Source organism: Malurus melanocephalus, unplaced genomic scaffold (assembly GCF_030028575.1).
Source record: "Malurus melanocephalus ecotype Western Australia unplaced genomic scaffold, MMel_1.1 scaffold_160, whole genome shotgun sequence".
Classification (NCBI taxonomy): domain Eukaryota; kingdom Metazoa; phylum Chordata; class Aves; order Passeriformes; family Maluridae; genus Malurus; species Malurus melanocephalus.
Window position 1 is genome coordinate 1,541,630 of NW_026623392.1, and position 22,478 is coordinate 1,564,107.

Here is a 22,478-nt window from a genome sequence, read left to right on the forward strand (position 1 = left end):
TTATATCATTTGTATTATGTAATTATTGTACCCGAGCTGTTTAGTTTTGTAGAATTAGTTTAGGGCCATGGTAMGATTTAAGTAGGAAGTCCTATTAACGTTTCCTATATCGAGTTCTTTGTATAGAATAAAAGCTTTGACTTGTCTGGTTACTTCTGCTGCCATCATGTCATAATAAAYCCGTTGGCTTTGCTTTAGGTTCATGTTTAAGTTCTTGGTGGCTTTTAGAGCTTAGTGGTATTCATGCTTCTTCCTGATTTCTGGGAATATTTCATCTCGTTTATATGTTGCAACTATAAAAGGTGAAGAACATAATATTGTAATTTTAAACCAGCATTAAAATGTCATTGCCCTTCAATATCTGACAGTTCTGTGTTTAGTTCAGTGGAAGTTCTTGCCCTTGATCACAGGGTTAACTGTRTCTTATACTCTTTCCTTACAGCTTCATGCTGCTCCTGCAAGTATGTCATACTGAACTCTCAAAGCAACTATTTGATAGCTCTCTGGGGAAAATTTTAATGTTGAAATTAGGCATATTTGACTTCATAAATAATGTACGTCTAACTTCATCTACAGTGTTTCATAGTGTAGGGTTGGGGTTGGCTCTTCATCATAATCCACGGTGGCCACTCTTTCAAAAAGTTGCAGATGTGTTTATTTTTACTGCTGTACCTTTGCAAGTGTTAGAAAAGACTGATTTGTGATAAAAAATAAAAAAAAACTTTTTAAAAATATTAAACTACTGAGCATACTTTTTTAATGCCTGTAAATCTGGTGATTGATACTTTTATGTCTCCTTTTCTCTGTTGTGGCTTCCAGCATGGTGGTAAAATTCACCTCTGAAGTTGTGATAACAGAACACCAGGTGTGTTCTACTCCATCAGTAGAAGGCTTTTGTTGGCATTTAGCTGAGAAGCATTAAGGAAGGAGATTGGAAATACTTCARTTCTCTTTATTAGGATTTTTCTGCTCTGCAAGAGGCAAAATAGTTTCAAAAGACATGTAAAGGATGTGTTTTTTTCCCCTGTAGCTCCATGTCCAGACAAGGTAGCTCCTTGCCTGGGACGTTGAGAAGTGAGRCATAAACCAGCAAAATTGGGAAGACAGGTTTGACAGAGAACTTGAGTGTTTGATATCATGCGATGGCTGCCCCTTTGAAATGCAGCCTCTAAACAGAAGGTGAGGCTCAGACCCACCGAGTTGAACAGGAATTCTAAGAGCCTGTTTTCATGATTTTGACAGTGCTCGGTCCTTCCCCCTTGTCTTTGCCAGTGACAAGAGGAAGAGGTTACCTTGGAAACACCAATAGAGGTTTCTTCATTAATGACTGCTGATACGGAGAAAGTACTGCAGAGACTGATAAACCTGATGTGGGTTACAGCCCTTGTTGTCAGCTGTGATGCTTGGAAGAATCTGAAGCTGGCAACTAAAATTTGTAGCACACCTTCTTTCCTTTGGTTAATAATGTGGAGGTTATGGGTTTTTTTGTCCAAGGGCACTAGAAAAAAATATACAGTAATTTTGGGTTTAAGGTTGTCAAAAATATTCATTGCACATGCATTGACAAAAGATAACATCTTGTGAGAACAGTGAAGGGCTGTAAACTGTGAGCATGCATGTGGAAAAGAGACGCAACAGAATTTCTTAATAATTTCATGTCATACACTCATACTCCTGTTGAGTTATGGCAATGTCAACACTGAATATTTAAGGGGGCCAYACATCGGGCACATGTTTGTTCTTGGCCCCTTACTGCTTATGCCATTCCCTACATATTGAGATTTCTGTCTGCCCAGACTGGACCAGGTTTTTATGTTTAAAGCAATAAAATTATAATTAAGCTGATGAAATCAAGTTAATGATTGTTGTGACACATTTTKAGATGAGAAAAATGGAGTAATTAACACGATGAGTAGTTGATATGGAGGATGCTGCCTAAAYTGTAATTGTTGTTTAAAAACCATGTAGTTATATATATCCAGAATTTTATTCACCYTTTTCCCCCAACTGGTAGGAACTCATTATACGTGTTATTCACAAATACTTTTCATGTTTAAGATACCTGTATCCCCATCAAAAGGATTTAACTTGTTTCAAGACTACATCTGTTTATAATAAAACACTTTTCAAATCTTACTTTTTAGTAATGCTCGGTAATAAAACCCATTAAATTTTCAGAGTGTGTGATAAAAGTRGGAGATAAATGGATTATCTTGAAAYGGCTGGAGGAAAACACATAATAGTCATGTCTGGTTTTGATTTAGCTTTYTCTTATAGTGCAGGACCGAGGATGTTGTCAGATTAAGTACCCTAGTCTCTCTAAAATACATAAAATGTTGCCATGCATGTAATTGTGTGACAGGCTGGAAKTTCTTGAACATCTAAATTGTATTTTTCTTTGTTTACCTCTTGAAGTAAGTAATAATAGGCTGCTTGTGGTTTTTTTTTCAGATAACCTTTTTCATGCTGCTCTCTGCAGTGTGTGTGATGCTCAACTTGGCCGGGTCCATTCTCTCCTGTCAGAACGCTCAGCTGGTGAGGTCCCTGGAAGGATGTCAGTTGGTGAGTGATGGAAAACAAGTCTCTTACCAARGGCAAGGGTTCTAGTTTTCATTTGTAAGGGTTTTATACACATATTCTTTAATTGCCAAAACAGTGTGTATTTAGTAGAGCAATCTACAGGTGTTACAACCTGAGTAAACTTCTTTGGGAAAAGTTTAAGTGCTAATGAATTTTGTGTTTTGCCACCTCAGAAAGTAACTTTTAATATCATAAGGACTTGCCTCTTAATGTCGTGGTAAAAATAATGCTTCAGCAGAATAGGTGGAATGCAGGCCACATCAGAGCAGTGTGGTAGTTCCCACTTGATAGCAGCAGGATCAGGATTCCAAGAGTTCCTTGTACAGGCAGTGGATTCTCCATGTTTTGGTACGTGTATGCTACTGTTTTATTTCCAGCCTGAGTGGTTTTTCTTTTGAATTTCCAAAGTAAATGAAGGTTGCGTTAAATAAAACACAGAATAATACAAATTATCATGATGTGGCATGCTCTAAATTATTAGTAGGTACAGTTTACCTAAAGCCTTCATGTTTTTATCTCRGGAAAAACATACATACACATTGAATTCTAGCATATTTTCTGACTTCAACTTGCAAAGATGTCTACAAAAGTAAATTCGTGCTGAAATATTTGCTTTTAAGTAACAAGTGTTCAAATGGCAGTTTCAATTTTCAGAGCATGATAAAATACTAAGCAGCTTTTCAGTGTGTACTCTGAAGAGCAATTTAATTTTATTGTGGCTGTTTATCGTATCGTAATGGTTTCAAAACAAACCCCAAAACCAACACTTTCTTCTACACAGACCTTGCTTTTTAGGTTTTCCTTGCTCAAAATCCCATTTTAGTCAGGTTGGGGACGTGCACATGAACATATTGCATTGCCATGTTGCGGTGCTCATGTATATGGAATTCTGGAATTCTGGAGCTCTGTTCTCATAGACCACCCTCTGGGAGGGATGCACTGTRTGAACAGCACTGCTTTATGATTAAGCACAGAAGAACTTGACTCAGAAGGTGGTGATGTATTATGCTGAGCATATTTAATTATTACCATTTTTCACTTGAAAAGGAAAAATCTCAGTTCCTTAACAGCTTGTTCAAAGTGTAYAGTTAATTTTGATTCCTTAGATGTAGATGTATGCAATCCTGCACTGTGTGACTGGTGTGCATTGTCACATCTAAACCCTGCACTTGCCTCCTAGGATGCAAATGTACTCCATGGGGATGCAGCTCTAGGAGTCAAAATCCAGCCTTTGCAGACATGTGGTTTGAAATGCAGTTAATATCCYATATAACTGAACCAGTAAATCTCCGAGAACAGAATAGTAAAAAAGTCAAATTCAAAATAAATTCTGAGTTGTGATATTTCTGTCAAACTCATTCATGCTGARTGGATGGTTATAAAAATTATAACAGTATCCACTGTATTATGGAGTTTAAATTCAGCAGTGTTTCATATGTAGAATGGTTATTTGAAGAAAAAGAATGAGACACAGTGGTCTTATTTTGCTTTAAACACTGGGGATTTATTGTAGTTTCCATAATATGTATTTTTGTGTGAATATGAGAAATGTGCTTGCCATATGTTAGCATTTGAATGTGTAATTTGTGAAGTTGGTATTTGTGCAGCTTAGCAACATGCAACACTGAGGGGGAAAAAGGGCAGTAGATTTAATGCCTTGTTATGAAAAATTAATTAGAATTTTTTTCCATGATTAGCTGCAGATCCTGTAGCCAAAATCTCAAGAAGCTGCTTTAAGTCAATGAGAGTAGGATGTGTACAGAGCAGTTACACACTCAGGCTGTTCATTAATGTGCGTAGGAGAAACATTTCTGTAYAGGAATTTCTTTTTCAAATAATGGATCTCTAAAAATTGTGATTAACATATATGGGTAGAGCAATTAATATATTTTAATTTATATTCTCTTATGTATAGAATACATTTTATTTCTTTGTCTATATTTGCCTTTATGGAGCCTACCTATCTTGTAAGTCACTTATTAATTTAAAAATAAATGCTGTAGTTTTAATCAAATTTACAGATGATTAAAAAGTAGTGATAGTGTCAACCTCTCTGTTGAAAGATTACTTTTTTCTTTTTTTTTTTTTTTGGATGTACAGCTGAAATTAGCCAATGCTTATAGTAACACATAAAGGAAGACTCTTCTTTGCCCTGAATTATCTTTAGCTGGAATAGACAGCAAGGAAAAGYGGAGCAAGTGCAGGTTCCCAAAGAACTGAATGGCAGAGCCCAGGTCCAGAACTGAGGTTTATTTGTATTCCATTTCGCACTGGAGCTGCACTCAGGTCTGTGCATAYTGAAAAACAATTTTTAAAATTCCAGGAAAAAGAATATTCTTGGTTTTGTTCTTATTCATCTGTCAGTTTTTAATCTTGGTATTTCCCTACAATGCAACTTTATCCTTACTGGATCCTCCCATCTTTCCCTTTGTGTAAAGTACTAGAATTGACTGAAGTTCCTTCCCRTAAGTGCACCAGTAGGGCTTCCTTGTTCCTCACTGCCTTGTCATCAACTTTGGAAATTTCATACTTCATTTTGAAATCTTTCCTTGCCTATTTGATGTTCCCTATAACAAATCCTGTAGGTTAATTTAGAAGAAGTAAAATCTATTAATACTTTTACTAGAAGACTTACATTTGTAATACGGAGATGGTAGAATGCAAAGTAACGGTGTTAACTGATTCCTAACTTACCTTTTTTGGAGAGAATGTGTGGGCTCAGCAGCCAAACAAGCAAACAAGCAGCTTTTCAGCAGCRCTGACAGAATTTGATGAGTTAATACAGATGAAAAAGGTAACATTTGAAGTAACAGTGCTGCTTTTTGACAAAATAAAATGAACTTACAAGGGAATTTATGCATATAGGCAGCTGTGGCTGAAGTTTAAAATCTTCAGTATGGTTTGGATGAAGGTATACCGTGCAACTGTCAGAAATATGAAAGTATGCAAACTGTGCTGTGATTACTGACTAGCATGAGTAAGAATCACAAAGTGGAACACAAATATACATGAGATGGTRGGGATGAAGTGAATGATGTTTTATTCTTGAGCTCTGACAGCCAAAAAGAGATTTAAACGCAGACCCTTTTGGAGGCACTGCAATGTGATTGTGTGTGAGGTTGGCAAACACCAGCCCAGCTGCTGGAAGGAGCAATCCCAGCTCCTCCTGTACCATGACAGCTTTTTGTCAGTGCTGCTGTCTGTGTGTATGAAGCCACATAAAGAATGGTGTTTGAGCTGTGATCTGACCTAAAAATAAACCACTTCTCCTCCTTCCTCCCCAAAAGAAAAGAAGTTAATTTTGGCACTGTTTAGGTTGCAGAACAGCTGTATGAACTCTTCTCGTGYCTGCACAAGGGTGAGACAGCAGCAGGGCAGGGAAGGGCGTTCTGGAGCAGGGGGCTTTCAGCTGCTGTATGGTTGAGAACATGAATGCAATGACACCTTCAGCCTTTTGTCCTGCTCCCCATTACAAAAACWCAACTTAGCAAAGAGGTAATTTCACAGACATTGAAGGAAAGAGTGCATGGTAAGGCAAATCAGTAATAAATCTCCAAAAATTATATGCTTTCAATCTGGTAGTGAATCTTAGGTGGTTTTAAATATGCTCTGAGTTTTAAGGTGTCCCTGTGTTTTGCAAGAACTTCTATGTAAACAATTAGCTTTTCACTCATTTTAAATAATTAAATTAAAAGAAGAGCTACTGGGCAGTACAAAGTTATGGAACAAATTTCAGCATGAATGAAGAATCTGTGATAAATGGGGAACCTTGACCAAATCTTTTCAGCCTTATTTTTGTGACACCTGTTCATTATACGTGATAAAAGTAGCCCTGGGGTCAGTATTTCATAATGGAAATGCCAGATACAGACCATGAGTCAATGCCTGTCTTTCACTGAATGGGGGCAGGAAGATTCAGAATAGATGATATTGCAGTAGAAAGCTTTGTCTGAAATCCATTCTCCTCATTATAAAAACTTTTCAGCAGCTGAAGTGTGTATTGATTTGCCTGCTGTAGCCTTCTGGCCCCTGGCCTTGGCACAGCTCTGCACTCAAAGTGTGAGTTCAGCATTTCTCCATTGCTGAACTCTTTCTGGAGAGCTTCTGGAGCAACACTTCCCCAGAGACARCCAGTGCTTTGATTGTACATGGGCTTGAGGAGCTGAGCTCATCTGATCAGAAACCATTTAGTTGGCTTTTGCTTGGATCTTCCACTATTTAAAGGAAAGTATTAAAACATTACAGGAATTGGAAAAGAACCACTCTGAAATTGTTAAAGCTGCTWTGTGAGTTAAATTGTATGCTAATGAGAAATAAAACCCACAACTATCATAGAGGTAAGCAAACTATTTTTTTTCTTTATTTCTTTGCCGTGTCTGTAGCATAGGGTATGACCAGGCTCTGTGAGTTGCCATAGACAATTATTTCCAGTGTTGCCTTTGAGAATATGGGAAATGGTGTAATTTACATACCCACTTTTTTCCAAAGCCTTTTACAAATTGTGCTGGCTAGAGGGCAATCTGGAGTCTCTGGAGATTAAATCCCCTGAGATGGCTCCTGCCCTGAGCACGCTTTCATCACGGTAAGCAAGCATTCAGTCATCTGTGCCTCATCTGGAGAACTTTATTATGTTCTTTTAATTGACTCTCATTTTTGCCCTTCCATCTGTTCTCCTGGTCACCAGCATGTAAGGAGAGACTGCTACATAGGATTATTGGGGCAGCACTAAAAAATACATATATTTAAACATAGAACTTTTGAGATCATATGAACAGTTTAAATGTTCTTTGAAGTCTAGTCAGTAAGCAGATATTCTGTTGAAATGATTCTATGCATAAGGCTGTGCAATATAATTCTACRAGGAATGCTGTTACCTGATTTTGTTCAGGAAATTGGCAATGTCCTAGGGAGAATTTGAATTAAAAATAGCAAATGCATATTTGCATTAGGAATTTTTTTGTGGATTGATGTCTGGAAATTTCAGGGTTTTTTTAATGCATAAGGGTAAGTAACATGGTGATTCAAACCTCACCACTCAGCCACTGTGCTTCCATTTTTACTTTATAAAGGACTGAATTGTGATCATGATTCCTTCACATATTTTCTGGCCTTTTTCTATTATTTTTTGTTTTCCCRCATTGGGTATGATTTTATATTTATTTAGTTGAGTTACTCTGGTTTCACATGCCCAGGGAAAGCACTTTTTTTTCAAAAAAGTGATATAAAACATAGCACTCTGATAATGAATCCTCCTTCTGTATTTTACCTGTTTTTATAGCTTATATTAACCAATGGAAAACATTCTGCTCCAAGGGTTCTGCACAGAGAGTTTAATTTTGCATTTTAGCAGTCACTCCTGTAACTGTAAATATTATTTTTTTGGGAAGTGTGCTTCTGTTGATTTATACTTTTTCTGACCTTTCCTTTTCTCCACAGATTAAATTCGACAGTGATGGTGTCTGTGTTTGCTGTGAAATGCAGCATCAAACATCAGGCTGCAGTAACTTGGGAGAAACACTGAAACTGAACCCTCTGCAGGAATGCAATGCAGTGAGGCTGACCCTAAAGGTGCGTGGGGAGAGAATTGGGTTTATTGCTGTTTTAACTTAGCAAGACAGTATCAGCATGGGTATGGTAACTATTTTGTCAGAGGTTATTCAAGAAACAGAAATTGAAACTGGTATGACTTGTGTTGGGAGGTGCAAGAACAGGTAACTCTCACTTTGCTGTTCTGAGGTGGTGTTGTTTATTGATGTTATGGTAAACTGCAAAGAAACAAAAAAGTGTTGCAGAATGATGAAGTATTTCTAACATGAAGGCAGCTGGACATCACTTTGGGAGGGAAGGGTAAGTGTTCTTTCTGGATAATGCTGGAAACATGCTTATAAATTGCTCTGCAACACTGTAAGGAGTTCGAATCTTGTGGCATTTTGTGTTACAATACCCAGACAAAAAGTTGAGAGCAAATACTAAAAATATTGTATGAGTTAGAGCTCAGTGTAGTTGCTGACATCATTTCTTAACTTCATTGTCCCCAAATGGGAAGACATGAAGCTATGTTATTTTGAAAATTGCTCAGAAAAAAGAGCCCTGGCCTGGGAGGCAGCTACTGTTTCATTCTAGGTTTCATTTAATCATCAACAGAACTAACTCTTCATCTATGACTCTCAATTTCAAAGTATGTGTTTTAATAAAATTAAAAGAAAATGAAGTGTAGTAATTCATTGTGAGAAAGATCTTAAGGAGATAGATTATAGGGTGGGTCTTGAAAAAGCTATAAAAGTTTTATTTTAAAATTCAGAATGGGTAGAAATTCTGTACAAGGTATGTARTAAATACCTAAATGTTCTTCAGCTTTGTTAAGAAAAAGCAAAAAAGGTACCACCAAGTAATAAGGATCATGTAAAAGTTAAAACTTTATGGCCCCAAAATTAAGTAACAAATCTGCCTCAGGGTTTAATGAGGATGATAAATGTAACAGAGCAAAAACTTACTAGGTAGCAGGAGTTTAGTAAGTGGAAAAGAAACATAATTTGACATTGCTGGTCAAAACAGCAAACTGCAGGGAAATGTATTACAAGGTAACTTGTGAGAAGGACATTGCTCAAAGTGTGACAGATGCAGAAACATGAACTTGTCATTCGGGAAAAGCTGACTTGCTAATTCCATAAAAATAAAGATTGAGGGAGCATATGTTTGCTTCCTGTAAATATGTCAGTAAGGTAAACTTTAATGAGAGAGAAAACAACTGTTTGTCTTTGGAGGACACTGTCAGCATATGAAGTGAGTAGAAGTGACATATGCTGAAAATCAAGATAAGGTGTCTAACCAATACAGCAATCACAATCCAGACACAAATACAATTTCTTTTAAGATATAACTCAGTCATTTATAAAGGGAATTGACATATCCAGTTATGCTACAGGAGAATGGATTTAAAAACAGCAGTTCCCAGGAGTATAATCTGAGTGCAGTTTTAATCATGTTCCGAACTTTTCATTTAAGACAGGGTAATTAGAAAAATAACTTTTTCAGGAATATTTTTACATCTTTTTCCATTTTAGTTCTACATTTGCTTTCTATTTGGCTTAGCTCTGATTCCTGGCTGTAAATTTAAGAACAGCATTTTACTAAGCCCATAAGAAAAAAAGCCACAGCTCATTAGGTAACAGCTGACAGTGATAAGGCTCACCCTCTTTAATTACAATTAGCAATTAACAATGCAATTTAAAAAAACACCGATAKTTTAGTCCCAAAAGCTCAATTGTGTTCATTTTTTGAGGAGCCAGAGAAAGAGAAAATGCCAGTCAAACAGGGCAAGGAAAACCAGAGGGGCTACTGGTCTTGTGAACGCTAACTGTGCTTTGTGTGATATTGAGTGGGGGTTTTATAATTGCTTTGAAAAATCTCTAAGTTTGTTGTTGTTGTTTCTGCTATGAACCATCTCTTTGTGCTTTTTTTTTTTTTTTTTTGTGAATCAGTTCTCCTTCTTTCTTCATTTCAAGCCCTGAATAAACTACTCAAATGTTTTTATGGGGACACGTAAATTGCCACTGCAGTATATGTGGTCACACACACACACATCTATAGATCTGAGCAGTGGTTGCAAATGCTGGCTGRTCTTTAAGTGCTGATTTCTGAGATTAGTTGAACAGTGGGATTTCAGCACAAAATTATATGTTACAGTAAAACGGACAAAAATGCTTTGCTTTTATTTCACTTTTAATGGGGACTCAGCCCGTTCAAGGATGGTGCATTGGTGRGGTTAGAGTTTTATTTATAAGAAATACTTGTGGCTTTGTCTGCACACCTCAGTAAAAACAGCACAGTGGCATGGTGTGATGAACTGCCATTAAGATATGCAGGCACCCAAATCTGATCCATCTGCCCTGTTTTAATATGGAGAGACTTCCTGGTTTTGTTTTTCACTAGAAGATGTGTTTTTTACAGTTTCTTGCATTAGTAGCTCCTAAACTGCTCCTGAAAATAARGTTCCTTGCTTTCCTCTGGATATTCAGGGTCAATAATCTGTGCTCCTAAAGGATGTCAGTGTCTCAGTATCCTGATTTTATTTTTACAATAACCACACTTCTKCAATAGGTCTGTCCTATGTTAGGAAGTTACTTGACTTAATTAAAAYCAAATGAAGGCACAAGCAAATCCTACCTATTTACAAAATTAATTAAAATAGTTTAAAAGGTTTATTAAGAATCAGGTGTCCAAAAATGAGATCATGGCCACAGATGGGATGGACTTAGGATGCAGTTTMAGTAACATCAACTTAATCTGGTTTTCCACAGTAAGTGTGTTGGTTTGTGGAASGAATTTTAAGGAACTGAGTTTTTCTTGTAATGTTAATTAAAGTTAATTACTGATATCTTTCATCTGTAAAAATGATTTCTTTTTTTTCTAAACTTAGGGTATTCTAAACTTACTAAAAATGTACATRGAACATTTTGAGAGGATGAAGTTATGTATTTTAAAGTTTGAATTATTTTATAATGCATTATTGCTGTCTGATACTTGTCTGATACTTATACTTGCATATAAGAGTAGAATGTTATGCTGCTTYGGTTTAAAAATGAGCCAGTTGAGTATTTTTAATTCTTTTTAACAGCTTACACAGTGCAGAATACCTGCAGACGTGTATGTGAATTTATACATTTGTTATTTAAATAATTGCTTCCTACTTAAGGTGCCTCTGTAGAATGGTTTTATGACTACCAGGCAAGGCGAGAAGCCGATTCCCTCTTCTGCCTTCAGCATAAATATTTGGTTTGGAGCTGCTAAAATTCAAGCATAATATATACATATTAAATGGCTTTTTCAGGTTTCTGATTCCATTCATTAATTGTAAGTTAGGSATCTCTATTAGAGATTTAGGTAGCTCAGGGCTCTTGCAGTCTTTTATGTGAATCTTTCCTCCTTTCAATCCAAATTTAYTGTTAGAGTTTCCTGATGACCACGTCTACTCATATGTTTAATTTTTTTTTCACTCAGAAGACCATGCTTCCACATGCAAAACAGAGGAGATGGCTCCTAGCACGTTCTTTAGAATTAGGGGAACAGCCTTTCCTCAGATTTGCTTTAAAACCAAATGCAATATTATTAGTTTAGCTGAATTATRTACCTGAAAGACTTCATAAGCTACTTAGCATTGGATAAAACTCAGCACAGAGTAAGTAATTTCATATCAGATTTTTAAATGCTGTACTTGTTTCACATTCCTTCACAGGCAGCTGAAAATATTCCCTACATGCAGAGTGCATTACCACACCAGAGTCCATCAGAATTAGAGTGGTTCAGGGTGGGCTTCRTACTCTGAAGAGTTGAGTCACTTTTCCTTCCTCATGAGCTTTTTTGTCCTTGGGCAATGAGTGGATATGCTTGTGAMCTTCTCTCATGGCTGAAAAGGTGCCTCTTTGAATGACTGGAACCTGTTTATTCCATCCTTGTCCAGTTATTTTATGAAACCTGAGTCTTTCAGGAGTCTCTAGCTATCATATSCCCAGGATCGAATTTAATGCACACTCCTGAGCTCAAAGCTATGCAAACCTGCACACAAGCAGAGAAGACATTGTTGAGTTTGTTTTTAAGTAGCAGCCGTCCACTGCTTCTTAAAAATATTGTTAATATTTCAGATGCACGTCAAATAGTGAATTGTATTGTACTTTCAAACCTTAAGTCTATTTAGTGAAGTGTTGGCCATGTCTCCATTTACAATTCAATGTGCATTTGAGACTCTTTTGGTTCAGAATTAATTCTTGAGTCTTCCTTGTATTAGAGCAGATATTTTTTCCCTGTGTTTTTCAGATGTATCCAGGGAGAACARCTGAAGTTAAAAGGATTGTTGTCCTTGAATTCTTGAATAAAAGTGGTACATTGACACTAATTTCATGGGTGAAAAAGCTTCACTGCTCATGATGTCTCTTAAGGATATAGTAGTATAAGAAATGAAGCACCATAATTGAAGTCAATCAAGGAGAAAAGGAATTATCTCCACAGCATTGCAGCCATGGAGCTGTTTTAGCCATTGATTGGAGGGGATGTTTAGATCYGTGTGTTCAGGGCTGCTGCTTACAGAATGTTCTTTTTACACATCAGCAAGCTGATTTTGCTTCTTTTATCGTATATTGACTAAAGTGTCAAAAGTGCCAAGAACTTAAGAACCTCAAAGACTACAAACCTTTTATTTCCACAGGAAATTAATCTATTGAGCCAGCAAAATGTGAGTGTGTTGTAAAGAGACTTGCCAGTTCAATTCTGTTGAGCAGACTGGAACTCATAAAGTGAAGTGGATTGCCTTCTAGAGCAAAATAGGTTTAAATGCAGTTTCYCAATTCTGTGTGAGCAGCACAGCTGATTAATTTTCAGTATAGTACTTGACAGAGTGAATATTTTGTGTTAACAGTGCTTCATCTGTGTGATATGGTCTGTATTGAATGTCAGATTCTCTGGTTTGATGCTTGTGCATGTAACTTAATTGACAGTGCAGTTCATTGCTGTGATAGAAGAAGCACGAGAGTGACTAAATATTTACCAAAGTCTGTATTTGAGTTGAGTTGTGAAGCTGTCCAGACATTCCTGTTTTTGATGGTTTTGAAAGGCAACAGATATCAGAGACAAATTCAGTTGTAGGTTTGGTTTCTGAACTTAAGGAACTGTCTGGGTATGGCCCAGGTTAGAGTGAARTGACACTAAAATGACACTATTCCAGTTTTGCTTTATATATGCTGTGATAGGAGGTGCAAATTAGGTTTTGAAGGACTAAATTTCAGGAGGGTGAGCACCCATACAGTGAGTGTTCTTTAGTTAAAATGGACCCAGCTCTGCCAGTGCTCCCATCACGGGCTGATGGGATTCGTGCCATTGTCATTTTTCATTTTAGATTCTATCTCATCTCTTTGCTTCTGTCAGGTAATTGCATGTGCTAACAGCTGTTCTAAATTGCTTTGTTTAATGATTGTTTCTACAGTTGAGTTATTGAAGTGACARTCACCAATTTTTTACTTATTCCAGTTTGATACCATCTGACTGCTTTATCACCCAGCAGTTTGATGGAAAACAAAGTAAATCAGATTTTCGGACAAATTGCTTTTTAATTATATTGCAGTGTGAGTTTTTTATATGATGTTCTCAATTAATTGTATCCTAAAATTCCTTTTTTTTGAATACAAGGTATTCAAAAATACAAGGTATTCAAAAATACAAATATATAATACAAAATATTGCAATTAAACATTCAGATTTTAAAAAATACTCAGGCTTTGTAATATGACTCCTATTTTAATGTATTCTGTGGGCTTTTCAACTACATATTTAGAGAACATGCACTTTGATGTATGTATGTATTGTTTTAATTTTGCTGGTAAAGGAAGAACTCTGAGGTRCAGCAGCACAAAAACAGTGTCAAAAGAATAGTTAAAACAGCTTGAATTAGGAAGAAGAAAAAAATAGATATTCTGTCCTGAAGTTAGACATATGGAAAATTATTATAGTGTGAAKAAGGTTTGAAAATGCACAGGTATCCTTTGGGACCACAGTGCRAGTCACAGGTATCTGTTACTATAGAGGGAAAGCACCCTAAACAGTTCTGCAGGTACTGGTGCAATTAATCTGGTAATTGTAATAGAAATTGAATACTGCAACTATGAAATCTTGCTTTTTTTCACTATCAGTACTGCATTTTAATTCACCTATGGAGATTTACTGAGGGACCTACTTGGGAAAATAAATGGCCACAGAGGAACAGCTCACAGTGCTGTCTGACTCCTGTGGGTGTGTATCTGGATTGATCTAGGCATGGTTCCAGGCAATTCTGACAGCTGAGTCTGCTCTGAAGGGGATTTGTGTCCTTTGCAGTTAGTGAGCTAAGGTGTAGCAAGAAAATTGTATATTAACCTGTAGSAGAATAATTCTACCTAGTACATTATACCTATCAGAGCATATGATTATGCCGATCATATCATATAAACATGCTGAAAAATCAGATTTTTGTCTTAAAAAGACAAAGATGCTGCCTAAGAGAAAATTGATTCAGCCATTTCTGGGGAGCAGAGAATTGTATTTCACACCRTTAGAGATTCACGTGTTGTGTTTTCTGATTAGCGTTCTGGTAGACATCGACTAAAAGTCTGTCACTAAAGCTCCTTGGTTTTTATTTAATATAGATTTCCTGCTCCTTTAGACACCTATAAATGTAGCTGTCTGTGGCTGGGGGCTGTGGAGAGTTACAAATGGCCCTACTGTGGTTACTGCATTTTCATAGACATTTCCTAAAGGGCGTCTTAATTGTCATTTTGTTTGGTCCAGCTGCAGTCTGTAAGCACCTCCCCTGTCCTTCTGGTAGCATGTTTGGCCACGGAGGATTTTAGTTCCTGCTCACTTTTTATCTGTGGCTGAATAAATAATTCGCTGAATTAGCTAATTATTTTYCCTACAGGGCACAGGGAGTGAATTTCCTTAAAATGGTAAATTGCCTGAGGCTGATTAAAATTTGGGGGGAGGATGGAGAGCAGAGGAGAAGGGTGGGTTGTGGGTTGATTCCTGTTTGAGTTGAAACAGACCTTAGGATAAAAAAGCCAAAACAAATAAAAAAACAATATTGCTTTAAGAAATAACTCGTGATGGTGAGCACTGCACATCATTGCTCAGTTATTACTGTCTTGTTAAAATTTTAACAAATAACTTATAAAATTTTAACTTATAATATTTTCCATCTCTGTGCTTAGCTTTGCTGCCTTTTCACATTTTCTAGCTGATAGATGTCTGTTCTTCACTGATCTTTACAAAATACATAAAGACTCTGCATCACTGCACTTGAAATTTCCTTGYTGTACCCTCACCTTCAAAAAGATCATAGCAGGAGCAGTAATTGTTGTGAGCTCAGCCTGGACAGGAGTGTGTGGAAAGAGGSTGCTGTTCCTGTGGACAGTAATCCYGGTCCCACATCAAAACYSTAATGCTGAATAACAAACGGAGTGTGGCTGTGCCTCTGTGCCAAGGGAAAGTCTCAGCATGGGTGAGGAGGAATGTGGCCCACGAGGCACTGGAAATAACCCTCACATATAGTCAGTGTTTGCACAGCCTTCAGTTGTTCTGCATTTAAAGGAAAAATGTGGATGAAGGTAAGGTGAAACAAATTAAATTAATGAAAATGATTAGAGGCCTAGCAAGTTGATTTCAGTTGAGGATTGGAGAAAATGGGGTTAATATGTCATGCAGTAAAGGTGGAAAAGGCTTCCAGTGTGATAATAGAGTTCAAAAGTATAAAAGTCTGCTGTGTAACAGCCTGTTCTCGAAAGCTGTGGCAGAAAAGAAGCCATGGGTGTCATCTGTGGGATGGACATAACCAGGACACGATGGTAAAAATAAACATTGGAATAGTGGAATGAAACTCTGGCATCTTTAGGAACAGATCMAAGGAACATCTGTCATGAGACTTAGAGGCACAGTTAAGTCTGTCCTGAGGTGTGTAAAGTTGTATGAGGTTCTTGGAGACACTGTGCATCCTAATTTAGAACTTTGATTTTATTACTTAACGTAAATGCTAGTAAGTATGCACTCAGATTAGCTAACTCTTTTGTATTTAAATGTATTTAAAGCAATGAATGAATCTTCTTGCTGCTAGGAAATTGTCCTGTTTCTACCCTAGATCTTGTCTGTGCCTTGGTGTTCTTTACCTATGTTTGCATGTGGAGAACAGAACATGCAGTATCTCAATCTCTCTTATTGCCACTGTTAACTAATTGACTCCCCAGGGTTCAGTTTGCCTGGTTACCTCCATTTGCATGCTCTAAGTGGGTCTGTGTGACTTTTTCTTTGGGTGAGTCCTCTGTATCACCTTCTGTGAGTTAGAGCTTGGCCCTTYCAGTATTTTGCTGTTGATGCTGATGATTCATGATTCCCCTGGCTGAGGGGCTGGCCAAGAAKGCAGAAAACTACTGACCAGATCAGCAAGAGCAAATCTGGCTCAGTGTAACTTGCTAAATGACTACAASTTGTTGGCCCATTTATTGTCTGCCTGGTTCCCATGGCTGGCATTTCCATCTTCAGATGAAGGTCACTTGAGGAGCATGCAATTACTGTGGAGGAGTAAATCTGCACCTTTCTATCATTTTTTTTCGGCATTGTGGGGAAAAACAAAGCGATTTACAGCWTGGACGTTATGCACTGGCAGTGAATGAAATACTCTTTTAAATTGAGATCCTATGGAATGTTCTTTACACAATGAGTGTTTTTTCCTCATGGTGTTGTAGCAATTTTGATTTAGTTTTTCATCTGTTCTCTGCTGCTTTTTCTCAAATACTTTTACTGTCTGTTCAGAATACTGAGCCAYGGAGCTGCCACAAGAACCATGCAGTTGCTGTACAAGGATTGTAGTGGTTTGGAAATGTCACCTGCACATTAAATCAGTGTTTCTTTTCACTGGCTGTGGGGAAAGTAAATACAAATCCAGTGACTGGAAGAGATGGATGCTTTATTTTTAATGACACTACTGCTATAAAAATGTTTCTATTTTAATTCAAGTGTTGCTTTTCTTTTTTTCTACTTGTTAAATCAGTATTTTGTGTTCTATGTTTTAAACTTCTTTTTCTTTAAAAAAATCCAAGCCAACAGTATAACCATATGAATTCAGTTCATCAGTAGAAGGTGAAATGCCTGGGTGTGTAATCACTGCTTTTCTCTATGTATAAAAGTATTTCAGATGCATAGAGTTTCTGACACAGGGTAAGTCTCTATTTCATACTAGAATTTCCATTCAATTTTTTTAACATACAACCCGAAGTTGTAGATWTCAGCTCCTGAAAGCAATCATATTTGTGCTTGTCATTGTTTTTAATCAGATGTGTCTTTCATGGTACCTTTCTTGCAATAGCTGTAACTTGGAGTCCACTGTGAAAGAGTTGTTTGTCTTTTTGGGGAACTGGAAAATTTGCATATCAGTATTTCTGTCAGTATTTCTGAGRAAATATCTAATAGCAAATGTGTTGTGAGAAATGGGGAAGGGGAGATGTTTGTTTCTGTAATTGCTGCTTTTGTGGCTTGCTACACGAAAGATATTACAAGCTAAATGAGTTCTACCCAGTTATTTGAGACCTTATTAATTGGTGGCAGTTGACAGTGTTTGTTATCAATTTCCTCAAGCATTTCCTGTCCTTTGTGTCCCTGAGATAAGAGATGATCTTGTGATGATGTCTCTTTGCAGGACCTGTTGTTCAGTGTGTGCGCTCTCAATATCATCTCCACCATTGTCTGTGCTCTGGCAACAGCAATGTGTTGCATGCAGATGGTTTCTTCTGATCTTCTGCAAATGGTGAGTACAGTGCAATGACAACACAGGCTGTGTCCAGCATAACACAGTGTCCTCCCCTGTGGGTATYCATTTGCCTTGCTCCTTGCCTATAAACTTCAGCCAATTTGTGTGTCTTTGTTAGTGTTAGAATCTGTGTGTACAAATACATTTGTTTATCTGCATACATCTATGTGAATGTAGCATGTGGATGTATGCAGTATGAGGAGCTGCAGTGTTTTAAATGTTCATGTGTTGTATTAGAGTGTTATAATCAGGATTTTGCAATTGGGAGTGTGTTATTTTTGTTAACGAGGTTCAGTTACATGTGCACATTACATTTGCTGTCATCACTTGTATATTATCTCCAGTTTCCACACTCTCCAGAGGAATTACTTAGCCTTGAGAGCCCATTTTTCATTACTATTTTGGTATGAGAACTATGGATTATRAGAAGTATAAACTCAAAACTGTAACTTTTCAYAGCCCCATGCCAATAACTGTGTTTTCATAAGGAAAACATGTTCAGCTTCAGAGTAGCAGTTGTGTTCAAAACAAGAGGGAAAAGGATCATTAGTCTTCTGCACAGTCAGCTGCATCACAGGATGCTGTCTTATTTTGGTTGGACAAAGACAGCTTTCCTATTCCAAATGAGCATTGTGATTCACAAGGTTTCCATGTAATGTTGACACAAAAAAAGGAGCAAAATTTAAAAAAAMTTTGTATTTGGCAGGCCAGCTGTACTGCTTGCAACTTTGCTCTATGGTTGATAAATCTAAATGTTCCCTGTTTCATAAGGGAGGGCAAACAAATAAATTAGTACCAGTCATTTGTACATCTTGTATTGAAAAATCTACATAGGTGGAAGACTGGCCAAGCAAGTTAGCTGCAAACCATTTAAACAACACAAATGTATAACCTGCCATGCAGGCATGTGGTTGTTTAAAACAAAAACCAAACAAACTAGAAATACCCTGGGTGCCATGGATATTGATTGAAGTGCATGAATTATAGCAATAAGGCTGTCCTTTCTAGACAAGTATTCCAGTCACTGGGTTTCAAACTCAGTTAAAGAATATCTTCAGTCTGGTATCTGGTGTTTGCTTCATATAGTAATGGATACAGTAAGGTAGACTCACATGTTTAGGTAATGACTACAAATAGTACATAAATGCATTTTTGCTATAGGGCTCTGTGAATGCATATTGTACAGGCTTGTAGAGGCTTGTGAACAGTACCTAATTAATAACTTTAGTATAGATGTGAAACAACAGAAATAATTCCAGCTGATGACACATTTTAAATGCTAAAGGACTTTTATCATATTCTGGGTATTCTTTCTGTTCACACACTCTCCCCCTCCATATTTGCTACAAGAATGCCCATTGACTAAAGAAATTTTTTACCTTGCAGTGATGATGRGGAGATGAAGAGATTGCCACACCTCAAAAAATCTGTCTGTCTAGTGGAAAAATGGTAGCAGTGATCCAGAACTGTATATATTCCAGGAATCCTAATCTATAGTTAACAGTATTTAGCAGTGTAAGAGGAATAAAAATGTTTAGACAACAAACAAGAACAATATTAAAGTGCTTCTGATGGGCATATACGAGAAGCAGTAACCTCAATAGGAAGTCAAAGCACATAATTAAGCACATAATTTTTCCTCTCTGCCACCTCATTCTTGATGTCTTTAAGATTCTTTCTTTCCCACTTGGCAAAGTTGCCATTCTGTTAATTTCTTTTTGTTTCCTATGCTTTGTGTTTCCAGCTTTCTGTCTTCCTGCTTAGTTGTCCGTTCTCCCACCCTTTCAGCTCCATCGACAAGAATTTTCTTCCCTCTCCACAGAAGAAGGAAAATATAAATATATTTCTGCTCAATCCCAGTCTTTTCTTGTTTATCAGTTTTTCCCTTTCTTTTTTCAGGTTGCTGAGCCAGATTCCTCCCGGGCCTAAGTGAGCGTAACTTCCCTGGGGCTACGCTGACTTAGACCAGCTGAACTCTGACCTGAGGATTTCTTTTTCTTTCACTACTTTCAGCCTATTGTCCCATGATCTGCAGTTCCCCTTTGCTCTACTACATCCAGAAATCTGATTAACTTCCTTTTCTCTTGCTTGTTAATGCTGGATTTGTGCTTTTTCCTTTTCACTGGTGTGTGTATCTTCTCTTAGCTGGATTGTACCATATTGGAAGTTTGACAGCAGCAGTAGGAGTTACTACTCCTCAGAGCTGATAAGGTTTTAATTATTCTGCTACTTGTTTCACTCTGTTYTACAGTATTCAAGAGCTATGTAGGCTCTCCTGTAGCAAGAAGAGGCAATAGGGAACACCCTCCYTGGATATCATTAGATTACCATTAGGGCATTAGTTCAGTGATTCCTGTTCTGTGTTAGTGTTCTTATCTCAGAAATTTATCTGTTAGAATYGTAATTTTTGCAATTTTTAAGAATTCCAATTTATTGCTTAGCAACRTAAAGCAGGTGTAACAAAGAYTTAAGARAATCTGTGGYAATGATTCTGTGATTCTGTGCTTTGTTGATGACTTGTGCATACAGTGAGTATCTGATTCATCCAGGCAAACTGACGGTATTTTACTGGAAACTGCTGTCTTCTGACATCCCAATCTTTAGGAAAAATGTCCTGAAAACATAAACACAAGCTGTCCAGTAGTAAGCACAGTTTGAATTTTCCAACGAATTTGGAGAGAGATTTTTTTTATTTAAATATGCTCCTACCTAAAAAATATTTTAGGAAAAAATACTGAACAAATACTTAAAAGTATTTTTATTGATTTGTACTTATAAATATTATATTACATATAATTTTTAAAAATAATTCTTTTTTTTTCCTAGTTTGTTCCTTATTTGAGCTAACTGTTTCAGAAAGTACCCCAAAATTTTCATTTCACGTTAACCTTTCTCACTGTGTTAAGCATATGCATTTGCTCAGGGGAAGAAACCCTACCAATTGTACTAAAGCTGCAAAAGAAGCGATGCCATAGTTAAAGATTGAAAAGATTTGTTGTGTTTCACTAGAGAGTTAAGGCTGCACTCCATTACAGGGCTTCCCAGAATTGTTCTTTCTATGCACACACCCCTCTAGGAGGTAAATGTGAATCAAATCAGATCAGATCAAGGCTCTGTAATGTGAAGAAACCTCCCTTAATAACCAAACTGTCACTTCTGTGATATTTCATCTGTTGCCTGAGGTGGTTTCAGTTTGTGTCTTGTCTGATGAATGGCTACTGCATAAAGGCACCCTGTTTTCTTCAAAAGGTAGCTGCCTGGATTAAACTAAGAAATACAAGAAATGACACCCACTATGGCCAAGCTAAAGTGTGAAGTTCACCTATTCCACTCCTCCTTCCACTCCAAATGTGCTTGTACAGTACTTATCTTACAAGTGCTGGCACTGATAGCATTGAGTGTGTTGTGATTTTATCACCATCACTGTTAGTAGCTGTTCATGTTATGTGATACCTAAAACCATCTGTTATTTTGTAAAGAAAATAAGGTAATGATGACACATGCAAGCTGTAACGTTTAATTACTGTTTTCATCAGCCATAATGATAATTCAGCGTGTCATTATCTTAATAGGCTGCAGTTAATATTTCTGCTCAAACACCTCACATAATGTATCTCTGTATGACAGTGATATCTTGCTGGCATTGTTTAACCCCCATATACCAATGGAATAGTAATAAATAAACCCTGCAGGGTGAAGCTTAAGAATTGATCTTACGTTATTACAGATCATTTATTATTTAATCTAATTACATCAAAGCATAAATATTACTTTTTTGGGTGCAAAGTTCACTTACAGGTACTGTAAAACCCATGACAGACCTTTAGAAATATGCATTGGGAATGAAATACATCTAAAGAAAGATTCCAAATATATATGTGGTTGCTTAAATACTGTCCTCCCACCCATGACAAATGCRAACTTTTGGTGCAGGAAATCTTGTCATTTTTAGCAAATGTATCATTAAACATTTTATTGGTAGAATATTTAAGAATAAAATATGGTCAGTACTTCAAAAAAGGTATCACAGAGCAATGCCCATGAGGCTACAGAGCTAATGGCTTGTGATGGTTGTGGGAATAGCAACTGGAAACAACTGAACAGAATAATCTGTTTTCCTTATCAAAATACTTTCGGTCTTACAGTTTCCCTTTAAGATCAGAGATAAATTAAAAGAGCCAACCATGGTCCTTCTGTTCTTGCTGTTAATTAAAGTCTACATTTCCCTTCAGCTGATGCTGATTCCAGTGTTTCAGAAAAGGAAAACAGCAACCTGTCCAGGAGGGACAGTTAATTGAAGACAGAATTATAGACTGGAGTGTATTGCACAGACCTTTTACTCAAGATAATATGCCAATATTTAATTGCATGCAATTAGAAATTTTTATTTCCCATTCTCAAAAATTAGCAGATTTTTATAAATGACTGAAATGAGAATAATGAGAATAATGAGCCCTGGAGTCTCCAAAGGACAGATTTTGACGTTTTACAGTACATTTAGTAAATGTGATATGGGAGGCAGAGGTAATTACATGCAGATATGGGAAAAACTCCTGATAAGTTTCCCTTAGAGCTGCAG

The 22,478-nt window shown here is 36.9% G+C and overlaps 1 protein-coding gene across 1 annotated transcript in view; it reads left to right on the forward strand.

Annotated features, from left to right (window-relative positions):
• The first annotated feature begins 2,451 nt into the window (after positions 1-2,451).
• The window catches only part of ENTREP2 (endosomal transmembrane epsin interactor 2), a 37,517-nt gene continuing 17,490 nt past the window's right edge, over positions 2,452-22,478 (forward strand). The window contains exons 1-3 of the mRNA XM_057371859.1: positions 2,452-2,562; positions 8,017-8,148; positions 17,789-17,896. Of these exons, the coding sequence (XP_057227842.1) occupies positions 2,464-2,562; positions 8,017-8,148; positions 17,789-17,896 (339 nt within the window). The 5' untranslated portion in view covers positions 2,452-2,463. The remainder of the gene's footprint in view (positions 2,563-8,016; positions 8,149-17,788; positions 17,897-22,478) is intronic.